At 53.6% G+C, this 12,845-nt stretch overlaps 2 protein-coding genes across 2 annotated transcripts in view; one reads left to right on the plus strand and one right to left on the minus strand.

The window, feature by feature from the left end:
* Positions 1-224: 224 nt before the first annotated feature.
* Positions 225-11,363, plus strand: UBXN11 (UBX domain protein 11). Its single transcript, XM_017736208.1, has 12 exons — positions 225-1,008; positions 1,206-1,306; positions 2,004-2,058; positions 2,984-3,060; positions 3,546-3,660; positions 4,957-5,174; positions 5,484-5,561; positions 6,403-6,523; positions 7,612-7,715; positions 7,941-8,014; positions 8,709-8,855; positions 9,548-11,363. The coding sequence occupies exons 1-12, from the start codon at positions 921-923 to the stop codon at positions 9,711-9,713; spliced, it is 1,344 nt and encodes a 447-aa protein (XP_017591697.1). The 5' UTR covers positions 225-920; the 3' UTR covers positions 9,714-11,363.
* The window catches only part of SH3BGRL3 (SH3 domain binding glutamate rich protein like 3), a 3,534-nt gene continuing 1,942 nt past the window's right edge, over positions 11,254-12,845 (minus strand). The window contains exons 2-3 of the mRNA XM_017736093.1: positions 12,462-12,712; positions 11,254-12,157 (exon numbers count right to left, since the gene is read on the minus strand). Of these exons, the coding sequence (XP_017591582.1) occupies positions 12,092-12,157; positions 12,462-12,712 (317 nt within the window). The 3' untranslated portion in view covers positions 11,254-12,091. The remainder of the gene's footprint in view (positions 12,158-12,461; positions 12,713-12,845) is intronic.

Raw genomic sequence — 12,845 nt, forward strand, 5'->3', positions numbered from 1 at the left:
CGTGGGGGGGGCGGGGCGCCCCCCCCAGGTTCGGACCCCCTCCCCAGATCCGGGGATCCCCCCAAGAGGGTCCCCCCAACACACCCCGAGTGCCCCAGAGCTGCCAGGCCCCCCTCCCCCTTCACCAGCCCCCGGGTTATCCCCGTTGTTTTGAGCCCCTTTTTGCCCTCCGTCCCTCAAACAGACATTCTGCCCGGAAAACAAGGCTGTATGGACTGGGAGGATGGGCTGACCACAAAAATGTACGGTTTGGGGTTTTTTGGACAGCTTTTTCAATTCTGTTTAGAAGGTTAATCCACCCAAGCAAACGCACCCCAAGTTAATGAAGCTGTGCTTTATTTCATGTGTTATCCCCTCTTATTTTTCCTCAAAGGGCAGAGCTGTCCCAGGTCATTACCTTCACTGTTCTTACCCTTCTACACAATAGATGTAGCTCTCTCTCCCCTACAATTGTCCAAAACCAGATAAGTAACAAGACATTTCCACATCCTCAACCAGCCCTAGAACACCGTCTATTTTTACAGTTCCCTTTAAGGTCACATCCTCCCCACTCAATTTCAGAACAAAACCTCCCATTTCAGTCCCGGTGAAGTTTGCTGCTTCTGTTAATTGCAGAGCACTGTGCTTTTTTTTCATTAAAACGACTTGATTTTACCACTTTCTTCCTCTCTGTGCAAGTGTCACGGGCTCTTTCTGCAAGCTCCACTTCGTGCTCACTCGTCCAGCTGCTGGGATTGTACCTTCCCATGGTCCTGACTCCTGAGGAGCACCCACACATGCTCAGAAATTTGGGAATGCTGACGGGATTGAGGGACCAACTGCTCTCAAAAACTTTCCCTCAGCACAACCGTGATATTTCTTTACCTGCTTTTGGAGAACTTGTGTGCAAACACTGACCTGTTTTCCTCCTTTCTCAGAGGATGCCAGGCTGTCTCCTAGGACAAGGAATCCCTGCAAGGCACCCTCCACTCCTGCTTGAGGGGACAACACTGGAAAAGAATATGGAGGGTAAAGTCCCTTAGTGATGAGGGGTTTCTGGGCCAGACCCGTTCCTGTGGCTGCCCTCTCACACACACAACGAGTTGGTGACACCAGGAGCCAAGGGGTTTCTACCCAAAAAGTCCTCCCTGCTGTGGCAGAGCAGGAATTCTGGTGTGGGGTCCCCTGTGCACCCCAGTCCTGCTCACAGCTCTTTGTGCTTTCAGGTGCAGCTCACGCTGACACGGAGCTCACGTCCTCTCTGATGGAAAAAATCTCTCTGTTGGAACAGAAAATAGAGAAACAGGCACAAGAAATGCGGCTGAAGGTAAAAGTCAGCCTCTCGCTGAGCCTGCTCTGTGTCCTGGCACGGGAGTCCCACCTCTCAGACCTCGTGTGGGCTCCGAAGTTCATCTGTGGCCTGCTGTTAATTACCAAAACCAGCCCTTTACAAAGCAATAGAGCCGTGGGATCAGGCCTTGGGGTGGCAGAGGGGACAGTCCTTGCTGTGACTTCTTGCAGCAGTGGCTCTCAGCACCCTGGCACTCAGAGCAGCACCTCTTTGGCTTCTTTTTTTTTTTTTTTTGCCTCCTGTGGTGGTGCATTCCCCCTTTTGTTTTCTGAAACACCGGCTGCTCACACAGCAGAGTCATCCTGGAGCAGCCCTCTCTGCATCACTGAATAGAATAAATACCTTTTTTTTGTTTAGGGTTGTTTTTTTTTAAGAAGTGGCTGCAGAGATGCTGGTTTAGTTTCTACATCAGCCCCTCCCTACAGGTCTGAGTAGGACTGGGAGATGGGTCACCTATTCCTGGAGCTCTCTATTTATTCCACCCCTCATTTGGGTCTAATTAAGGTATTTGTGAGGTGATTCAGCCCTGGTGACCCTTTGGCCTGTCTCAGGGTGGGGTGAGAGGACCTGTACTAGCCTCGCTAATTGCCCCAGCGAGGACTAATTGTGCAAACTGTGCCTGGAGGTGCTGAGGCCCAGGAGCTGACCCTCATTATTTGTTCTGCCCCTGAAGGACCGGAGGATTGCTGAACTCGAGGAGGAGATAAAGACTCTTCAAAAAGGAGAAGGTAAAAATCGTTCACCTTTGGCACCTCTGCGAGAGCTCCAGAGCTCTGGGCAGGGCAACAGAGCAGGCTTGGAGACCTCTCTGAGCTGTCCTCAGCTCCGAAACCCAGAGGCCTCCTTGGTGAGAGGTCGCAGCTACACACAGGGACCATTTCCCGAAGCAGATCTGCACTTTGACTTGTATCTGTTCCTCTGGTGTGGTGCAAAACATCATTTCCTGACCTATTTTCTATGGGGTTCTAAATTTCCATGAGTGTAAAGCCAACCACAGACACCCAAGGATGGTCAGAAAACCGAAGAGCAGTAAATACTGCAGAGTTCAAACAGGCAGGAAAGCAGCTGAGAGAAACCAAAAACCTGCTTGGAGTCTCCCACAGGATTCCAGGTCCAGCCTAACTCTAAATTGAACCCAGCTTCCAGTGAGTCACTGAAGGTCTTTTCCCCTCTCCAGTTCCCTGGAATCCAGCAGCTTTCCAGCCCCAGCTGGAGCCCACACACGTTTCCTACAGTGGCTGAACTGCCTTGTCTGTGCTGAGCTGGGGTGAGTTCTCTGTTTCCTGAGCACAAAACAAACTGTGTCTGTCAAACCACAAACATGTGGTTTGTACCTCCTCGAGCGTTGTGCTGCCACCCAGCCAACATCTCAGGATCCAGCTTTAGTGGACACCTGCTCATTTTGGGCTCCTTGAGACAGAGGGAGCCAAGCGATTTCCACTGTGTGATTGCCAGCAGCACCACTCACATCAGCTCCCCCAGCACACAACTTCCCCAGGGTCGTTCACAACTATCTTTTAGTCTGCCAGCATTGTTGCCAAACCACTGCAGGGTGAATTGTCACCTTCAGCCCCTGTGTCCCATGGGTTTGAGTTCACTGAGCACAGCCCTTCTTTGAGGAGCTACATAGAAACATCAGGTCTTCTCTTACAGATGCTCCTGGCTCCCCCACCACAGAAGAACTGGAAATGAGGTGTCTTCAGCTGCAGAGCCAGGTCTGGGAGATGGAGGTGAGGCACCTGCTCTATGTGCCCTGAGCCAGCTGCTGCTTTGGTTTGAGATCACTGCAGTCCCAGTTTGGCCTTTTTCAAGCTGCCCCTTTGATCATCACAACCCTTCACCTCTGGGAATAAGGAGCAGGTTGGATGAGAGCAAAAGGGCAGGTGGAGGTTTTTGACACACAGACATCTGTGCCTCCTGCAAGCTTCATTCCAATTTCCAGGGCTGTGGAGATGCTCAGCTCCTGCAGTTTTGGGAGGTTCCTCTGTCACTACAAATCTTTCCTCCTCCCTTTTTCCTGCTACTGACAGAGCTGCTGTCACTGCCCTGTCAGAGAGTCTGTCTGTCTGTCTGTCTGCCAGGGCCAAGGAGCCCCAGGACAAACCTCTTCCACCTCCCTCTCTGCCTCTCACAGCCACAGCTGACCCCTCTTAGGCTCCCATTTCCAGTTTTCTGAAGCTCTGGTACCAACACTGGCCTGACTTTCCTCTTCCAGCAGTTCCTGAATGACTATGGTCTGATTTGGGTTGGAGAGACACGGGACCAGCTGGAAGACACAGAATCACTCCAGGATGAAGAGGAGCTGCCAGCAAGGAACCTCTGGAAGCCGGGTAAAGCACCTGCACTCTTGGCTGAAGCTGCTATCCCAGCTCTCACTGCAGCTCGGAGAAGGGAGAGTAGATAAGCACCAAAACCTCAGGATTTGGGTCTTCAGAATTTGAGATCCTGTGCCGAGATCTTCACATCAATCCATACCAGGGACACAGACGTGGAGCAATCCAACAGGAGCTCAGCAGAAGGTTTAATTTTATATACCTGTATGTTGTACGCCCTTCTTGGGCAAAGAGGAGAGAACCTGATGGCTCAGCCCTCCAGGAGGAGGCCTCACAGCAGCTGTTTCCCGCAGAATTCACAAACCCTGCACATTTGAGGCTTGGCTGCTCTAATGACATTGACATAGAGTGGGTGGAAAACGGAATCAGGTGCTTTGTGTGCACAGGAGCTGTAGTAGCTTACCCACAGTCTGGCTCCATCAGGGAGTATTGTTTGCCTTTCCTCCCAGCCACCACGTGAGGGCTTTAATTGAGACCTGACTCTGCTGTCTGGGGTCCAGGCAGGTTTGGCAGTGGCTCCCCAGGGAGTGGAAACAGAGGAAAAAAAAGGAAATTATTTGGGCTGTAGAGCCAATGCTGCTTCCTCACCACCATGCACATATTAGACTAGACCTTCCCTTAGATGCAGGAGGGGAGACACAGAGGGAGATCAGCAGAAACAGTTTTGGTTTCAGCTCACTGACCTTTTTCAAGGGTATTTCTACATTGTCCTTTAGCAACTCTTAAAAAAGGAGAACGACCAAGGACTTTAACTCAACTTAGATCTTTTCTCTCTCGTTTCCTCTTCTGACTTCATTCCTCTGCCCTGTCACAACCCTTTTACTGCTTCACCCTGCCACCCTCAAACACCTAGACAAACATCCTTGCAGAGTCCCTGCCCTGGTGCAGGCAGCTGCCTCTGTTTACCCTGGCACCACTTCAGCACCTGTGCCCTGATCCATTGATCCAATCTGGTTAATCCAACTCGTGCAGTTCCTCGTCATGCACGGCACAGGGACAGCACAACACTTCTGAGAGGATAAACAAGCCCAGGAGCCCAGCGTGGGCTCCACGAGCCGCCCCTGCTCCGAGCTTGCAGCCGCGGTACTGCATCCTCCGCCCTGCCCCTGTGGTTTGGCACACGCCCGTGTGGACCTGGCAGAGCTGTGCCACAGCAAAAGCCTGCACTGCATTCTGCAAATGTGTGAAAGGCAAAGCACAGAAATGTCAGGGCTCCAACACACCTCAGATTCATACAGACAAATCTGCTCGGCCACCACCCCTTCCCCTGTAACTCTGATCCCTCTGCCACAGGTGAGGCCGGTGTTTGCGAACACCAGATTGATTTCGATTTAATCTTGGAGAACATTAAGGATTTGAACTCGCTGGTCGGAGAGGGCATTTCTCAGATTGAGCACACGCCCCGGGGGGCTCGGCTGAGGCGGCCAGAGCCCCTCCCTCTCACCCTGTACCGAAATGGGATCGTCGTGGGCAGTGGAGCCTTCCGGCCCTACCAGCATCCCTCCACACAGGTATGGGAAGGGCTGGAGAGGAATCAGAGTCATCCTGCCAGCACTCACTAAGCCCCAGGAACGGGGATAGGGCTTCTGAGCTCATCTCAGTCCTAAAAAGGAGCCCAGCTCCACACCTGCATCCCCACAGTGCCTTTAAAGCCTCGTGTGTCTGTGTGCAGTAATTTTTAGAGACGGAGATTCTGTGCCTTTGATGCAGACCTTTCTGCATGGTCACAACACCACAAACGGGAGCATCCCAGCAGAAAGATCAGTCCTGAGCGAAACAGAAAGCCTGAGGTGTGACCACGAGCTCTGCTCTTGTTTCAGCAATGCCTGCAGGACATCATGGATGGTTATTTCCCCTCAGAGCTGCAGCCGCACTACCCCGACGGCGTCCCCTTGCAGGTCAGTGCCACACGCAGCTTTGGGGGAGAAATTGCTCTCTTGCTTCCCAAGACAGCTCAGGTTTTCTTTCATCAATCTGCTGGATGGTGCCCACAGCAAGGGGAGGTTGAAGTTTGTGATGCTGTGCAGGTGTGTCTGGGGAAAAGGGAGGCAGGGAGGGCACCTGCAGCAGCCGTTACAGGAAGTGTTTCAGCATCAAGGTTCAAAGGTTTCTGTGTCTCAGTGAACCTGGCTTGAAACAAGGCTTCTAAGAGCACAGCAGGCTCTGTAAGAGAAGCAGCACATGCAGGAAATTAAGAGCTGTGTCACGAAAAGGAGGGGAAAAAAAGTCCTCAAATAGTTCCCCTGGAAAAGCTTTTAAACTGAGATTGAACAAGTAGCTTTCAAAGAGCATGTCATGAGAGTTTATTTTGCCACAGTTTAAGTGGATTTGGCCACCTGAGGTTCTCTTGGGCCCCAGTTTTTGATTTCTCAGAAATAGCAAAGAGCCAAAGCCACATTTGCGGGCAGAGAGCCTCAGGGGATTCAAATGTAGGTCTTGGAGTGCACCTGAAACGTCAGCAGGCACAACCAGAGGCTGGACCTTCCCTCTGCCACAAAGAAACCAGGACACAGCTGCATGAACAGGACAAGGTCAGGCCAGCTGGAGTAAGCTGGGAGCTGTGGAAGTTAGAAAGTCTCATGGAAGGGGGATTGTGCAAAGCTCTGGGGACTGAGGTTCCCTATAACCTCTGCATCATTGGTTTCATTTGGGGCTTACAACTGCTGGTTGTCATTACTGTGGTTAATTTGGCTCTGATGCAGCAAGAGGAGATTGTGCAACAGTCAGATTTGCTTATAGGTCACTGACAGGAGGAACGTGGTCTTTCAGAAGCAAGACCTTCCAGGGAGTTTTCCTGGCCTTGGCCAGATGGTCGGTACTTCAGAATCCAACAAAGTGCAGGAAACCTCCGAGATCCCAGGTAAAATCCCAAACCTGCCTCAAAAACGCAGCTCATGCTTGAGGAGGAGGATTTTTAAACCTTACCAGGGCAGTGCAGGTGGTAGGAGGGGAATGCGAGGGTCTCAGCAAGGAAAGCAACACTTCTGGGTCAGGGCCTGGTGCTGCCTCAGGAGCTGGAAGCCAGCAGCAGCACACACAGGGTCCTCTCAGCACTAATCCTCCTAAAGGATGAGACATAAGAGGTAATAAAAGAATAGAAATTCAGCAGGTTTCCAAACACATCTACCCTGTGCCTTTCTGAAAGGCCGAGCTCCTTCCACCTTCACCACATCAAAGGATGCTGAGGGAGCCCTGCAGGCCTGGGAGAGTTGCTGGCAAACACCGCTCCTTTCTCCTACAAGCTCATTCCAAAAATGTAGATATCTTCAAGCCAAATGAACCGTAACTGCACTGAAAAATGGGACAGTTTCCCTTCAGACTTTCACAAAAGAATATGGGACATCAAAGGCCACAGATTCCTCATTTTGCTCCTAGACACTCGCAGTCTGAGTAAGCAATATCTGACGGGGCTGGAAAGTCAAACAGAGAGACAGAAATCAGTGGGTTTGTGGGTGCCTCACTAAATAACCCACCACGTGTATCACCCATAAGAAACAGCTGCCTGGTTACATTCAACTGTGCTCAGTCACCTCAAGGCTAAAGCTAAATATTCCCTTTAACCAAGCAGTAAAAAAAATAATTGTCCCAGCAGAATGGAATGGACGCCTACAAATACACCCTCGCAAGGTGAAAAATGTCCAAGTCTGTAAAAATGGTGATAGTCCCAGTTTTTCACAGCAGAGCTGCCTGCCTGCTGTGCATCCCAGCTGTGCACTGAACAGGCTGCTCTGTTCTCACTGTTGATGTTGACAATCAAACAATCAGTGGGGCAGAAAGTGGGACAGCTTCAAGGGAGGAACCTGAGAGCCGCTCTCGGCCTCGCTGGGGTGCTGAGAGCTCTCCCTGTCGGCTGCTGCGCCCTCTCCTTTCACCAAATCAGCCTCTTCTGGGAGCAAAATGTTTGTCACAAAGGTCACACATGGACGTATCTCCCCTCTGCTCTGGCAGGTCCCAAAGCCTCCTTGGAGCAGTTTCCCAACGAGCTTTCCAAGCCCCTGAAGCACAGAGGGAGAGTGGGCAGTGCCCGAGGCGTGGCTGGAGCAGTGCCACAGGTACCAGTGACCTCCCCAGACCCCCCCAGGAGGAGACCAGCGGCAATTCCCTGGACTCAGCTCCCTGCACAGCACCAGCATCCCCACCTTGGGCCTCTCCCAGCTCTGTGTAACCTTCCAGAGAGGCTCCACCAGAGCACACGTGGCACTTGGCACCTGCCTTGGGGCTGTGCCGGCACTGGCTGCTCTCCCTGCAGTGCTGACACTCACCTGCTTTGGTTGCAGGGCTCTGATGGGCAGCGGAGCAGCAAAGAAATCCTGGTGGAAACACCTGGGCTGGCTGCCCTGGAGAGATACAGGTACAGCCCCCCGCCCCTGCCCTGTCAGGATCTCCTCTTCCTCCTGTTTCATCACTGCAGGTTTAGTTCAGGGGGTTCAGTTGAGGAGGTAAATGGACTTTCCCCTTTTAGACCTTAGAAATAGTTAGAAAAAAGGCCAAGTTTGGTCTTTTGGGAAAACCACTGAATTTTTCATGGCAAACATGCCATATTTTACATCTCTAACAAAAAGCTTCTGTTGTTCAAAATGTCACAAGTTTATGTGAAAGTTTTTCCGACAGCAAGCCAAGGCCTAAGAGTTTAAAACCATTGAAGGAGCTTTTTGCAGTCATATTAAATGGGAGAATCTCATGCCCAGGTGGGAGGTCTCACTAATAGCACTTTTCCACTCAGTCTCTGGCAAGGCAAGACCCAAATAACTAATGAAAAAAACCCCAAGCAGATTATTTTTAACCAAAGAAGTAGGGCAAAGTACTTACCAGGCAGCACTGGTTTAAAATGAGAAAGCTAAAAAAGGTCCACAACCCTCTTCAAGGCATCTTCAGGCTGAGAAAGTAAAGCAGCAGTTTGGGCAGTGGGTTGGTCTGGTTGCCCATGGTCAGACAGGGCCTCGTTGACCTCAAGGAGCCCTTAAACATGAAACTCCTCCTGTCACGGAGGCTCTGCCCATTGAGTGGAGCTCACTCCTGGGCTGACAGGGTTTTGTGATCCCCAGGGTGAAGCCAGCTGAGGGGGCTAAAGCTCCTGGCCCTGATTTCTGCACTCTGCGCATCAGATCCGAGAGCGGGGAGCAGACGTACGAGGTGAAGATGCTGCTCACAGACACCATCGGGGACCTGCGCCAGCACCTCGCCCACATCAGGTAGTCCAGGACTCCCTCCCCTCCTTGCCTGGCTCTGTAGGGCCCCAGGAAAGGGTTCTTGAGGTCCTGGGGCTTCAAACATCGGCCTGAGCTGGGTCACAGCCCCAGCCCTCTGCCCACTGACACTCTCCAGGCAGCAGTGCCAGGGTTCTGAGAAGCTCAGAGCATTTCATACCCACCTTTGCCACACAGCAGCAGAGATAAACTTCTTCTGTCCTCCCAAACTGCCACCAGATCCAGGCCCATTGCTGCCTTTGCCTCCTTCCAGCACTCGCCCAACTTGTGCCACCATTCCCAAGGTGCTGGAAGCTGAGCTGCAGCCTTTGCTTGGCTCAGCCAGCTCTATGTCCCAGCACATTTAATGCTGCCCAAGGGCTCACTCAGCCTGTTGGGGACAGTTCCAGATGGCTGAGGGCCCCCTTTGCTCTCCCCTCTTCCCACTCCTGCTGCAGGCCATGGCCCTGGCCTTGGTGCGAGCCCAGGATGAGCTCAGTGCTGGTGGGATGCACGAGCCTCCTTCCTTCCCACTGCAGCTGTGCAGCTGGACAGGCTGCTCCGTGCCTGGCTGGCTGCAGTTTGGGCTGGAAGCCCTTTTTTCTGCTCTTGCATAACCACAGCTGGATCAGTCAAAGCATCTCAGCAAAACCTTGGGGGATCCCGTGAGTAGGAAAGATTGTGCTGTTCTTTCCTAGGGGTGGAAACTCGGACTCGTATGAGATCATCAGCACCTTTCCCCAGAGGGTGTACACAGACAACTCCAAGAGCCTGCAGGAATGTGGGCTGGTCCCCAGTGCCTCCCTGCTGCTGCGGAGGAGAGACCCCTCCCAACAGGAGGGGACGGGGCTGCAGACAGGGTGAGAGCTCCTCGCCCCGAGCTCTGCACAGGGAGGGAGCTGCCTCTCACCGTCACCCAACCTGCCCTGGCTGGGAAATAGGGAGAGGTTTCCTTTCCAGATTTAGTTTCACTGTGCCATTACCCGGGATGGAGAAGAGTGCAGAGCAGCCCTTCAGCCGCTCCCTTTGGCAGAGGGGGCCAGGCCCAGTCCTGCTGCCTCACAGTGGCTGCTGTTCCCCAAAACAGGCGGGTCCCAGCACAGGGATGCTTCCACCAGCTCACGCCTGGGCTCCTAGCCTGGCTCCTCATCTCTGTGAGGGTTACACAGGCTGACCCCTGCCCAGGGGAGCCTGCCAGCTTCACCCTGGCACTGGGCAGTTGCTTAGCTGGGCTCAGGGACTCTGGAGCAGCAGGATGGACATACAGCCGGGGCAGTTTGCTTTCCACACACAGCTGCTCCTGACAGACTTCACCTGCACTGACACCAGGGGACAAACAGGCTCAGCTCTGTGGTCTCTGCTGAAGCTAAACCTGAAGGCCTTGAGCCATTGCAGTGCTGGGGCTGAGCCAGACTCGACTCAGCCGGGAGATCCTGCTACTGGGCTTCCTGTACGTGCACAGCTCCTTCCCTTGGACAGCCCCCAGCTGCAGCGGGGCCCAGGCTCCAGCCTGCCTGGAGGTACCCGCCCTCCTCCCTCCCGCTGCCGGCGCTGGATGCTGCAACAGGACACCGTGTCATTGGAGAAGAGCATAATCCCTCCGCGGCGTCTCTGCCGGACCCTGAATAAAGCATCTTCCTCCCTCTCCCATGGGCTGGGGCTGCACTTTTCCCTTTCTCTCTCCCCAGCACATTCTTCCCATTCCAGCTGTGACAAGCTCTCACTTGACTCCCAGCTGACAACACTCCCACTCATGCGAGGCAGGGCCTTCTGGCAGGTTCCCTCTTTGCAGAGACCCAGCCCTCATTAAAGGCTCCCAATAAAACCCTTTATTTCAGCTGCAATTTCCGCTTCCTGTAGATTTCAAACGCACAGTTGCTGTGAAAGCTCACGGTGCCCAGAGCTCTTCCCAGACCCCTCTGAGCTGCACAACTCAAACACAGGAAGCAAACCAGCTGCTTCCTCAGCTCCCCATGAGCAGTGACTCAACCCACACAGCCCTCCCTCAGCTTCCTCCTTTTTCCACCAGCAGCAGATTCAGGAGCAGCTGTTTTCCCTGCCCCTCTGTATCCTGGTCTAGTCAATCTTTGTGCCAGGGGTTTGTTTGTCACTCCCACGTCTGGCTGAGGCTGTCCCTGCCCCGGGCTGCCACTGTCACCACGCAGAGGAGAGGAATGCTCTGGTACCTGTCACTACTGCGCCGTAGGACATTCAGACACGTCCTGTGAGCCTTTGATTAGCAGCAGCAATCTAAGGTGCTAAGATCTTTGTGTCAGGCTGCAGCAGCACGTACAACCCACTCAGCTTCTCTCAGCTGGAAATGACTCACAATCCTTAGGTAGGGTGATGTTTAACCTGTAGCCAAAATAAAACCGAATTTAAAAGAAATGCAAGAGTAGCAATGTGAAAGGTACAGTAACATTTAATAGCATCTCGGAAGACAACACTGGTTATAAACTTGCTTTTTGGCAGGAAAACAAAATGCACTTGGTCCAGGATTGCAAAAAAGCCAACTCAAAGAGGAAAGATTGGACAGCTGGAGCATCAGCTGTTCTGAGGCAGCCCTGAGCCATTAATGCTCACAAGGGAGCCCTGGTCAGGGTGGAGGGTGGCCAGACCAACACAGATCCCACTTCCAGCCCCATCCATCCCCCAGGCAGCCTTTGCCCCCAGCTCCACTGTGGTGGGCACTCAGACCCCGAATTCTGTGCAGTATTTTTGCATTAAATTAAGACAAACAAAAAAACCCCACCCAACTTTACTTAGTTGCCATAATCTCTGCAGTTGAGATGAAGAAGGGAGAAAAAGGGGAAAAAAAAGGAAGTGAGGCAGCAGAATTTACAATTTTAACAGCAACTGGGTGACACGGGAGGTACCGTGCAGCCCTAAGCCCTTCCCTCCCGAGGCACAGGAGGGGGCTGAGGGCCGGGTGCACCTCGCACGGCCCCGGAGGCTTTGCTGTTTACAGAGGCACTGGAAGCTGCCGTGAGCCAGGCCCAGCTCTGCCCACAGGCCAAGCACAGCGAGCGTCACACTTTCTTTGGATCCCTCTGAGATGATTCAGGGTTCGGCAGGAGGGAGTCGGAGGCAGCTGCAATGAGGAGTTTTGGTCATGGGTTTTTCCCTGTGCTGGGATACAAGTGCGGTGCCAGGACAGCGCTGACAACCCGGAGGTGAAGGTGGTCGGAGATGAGGGCGCTCAGGAATGCAGGTAGAGTCCAGGATGGGAGGGTAAGCAGGGCTCAGGCCAACTTCAGGAACTCCTGCAGAGTGTTTTGCTCCACTGCTTCCACAAAGAGCTCGTAATCCTGCAGGGAAACGCCACACAGTCGCCCACAGGCAGGAGGGTCCCTGAGCCCGCACTGGTTCACAGCGCTGGCACCAGCTGCTTGTGCCAAGGATGACAGGGCAAAGCGGGCACAGCCCCACTGCCCCCCAGAGTCCCCTGCCCGGGTCCCCTTTTTCCCAAGCCAAACGGCCGTGGACCCTGGCAGCACCTGGTCCCTGCAGCTCACAAGAAATAACTTACAAGGCATCTTGAACATTTGAGCAAACCCAAGGGACAGGACATCGCCCACCACCCAACCCCTGGGTGCAGAGCACGAGCCTCACCCCGCAGTACTGGTCTCCGTTGACGATCTGGGGTGGGATGGCTTTGGGGTTGCCTGCCTTTGCCCTCATCTCCTCCCGGAGAGCGTTGTCCTGGGAGATATCCACCAGCTCGTACTTGATGTTCTTCCCATCAAGGATTCGGGTTACTTCGCTCTGTTGAGATTTGATCTGGAACCCGGGTGGGAAAGGCAGGTTATGGGGAGATGGAGAGGAGCCCCAAGGGTGGGCACACACCCAGCGTGCCAGCCAGGCTCAGCACAGTGCCCACGGTACGGACCCCGCCCGCGCGGGGGGACACCCAGCACGGAGGGGTGGGATGGGGGAAAGATGGGGACGCGAGCAGGGGAGGGGACACCGAGGATGGGGCGGGGGAGGGGGGCTTCG

Source organism: Corvus brachyrhynchos, unplaced genomic scaffold (assembly GCF_000691975.1).
Source record: "Corvus brachyrhynchos isolate BGI_N302 unplaced genomic scaffold, ASM69197v1 scaffold65, whole genome shotgun sequence".
NCBI classification, from domain to species: domain Eukaryota; kingdom Metazoa; phylum Chordata; class Aves; order Passeriformes; family Corvidae; genus Corvus; species Corvus brachyrhynchos.

Excerpts from the sequence above, each read along its gene's own strand:
- UBXN11 (XM_017736208.1), top strand. The coding sequence starts at position 921 with ATGCCAGGCTGTCTCCTAGGACAAGGAATCCCTGCAAGGCACCCTCCA. Across the intron at positions 5,175-5,483 it reads ACCAGCATCCCTCCACACAG|CAATGCCTGCAGGACATCAT; the intron begins GTATGGGAAGGG and ends CTCTTGTTTCAG. Across the intron at positions 5,562-6,402 it reads CCGACGGCGTCCCCTTGCAG|GTCACTGACAGGAGGAACGT; the intron begins GTCAGTGCCACA and ends ATTTGCTTATAG.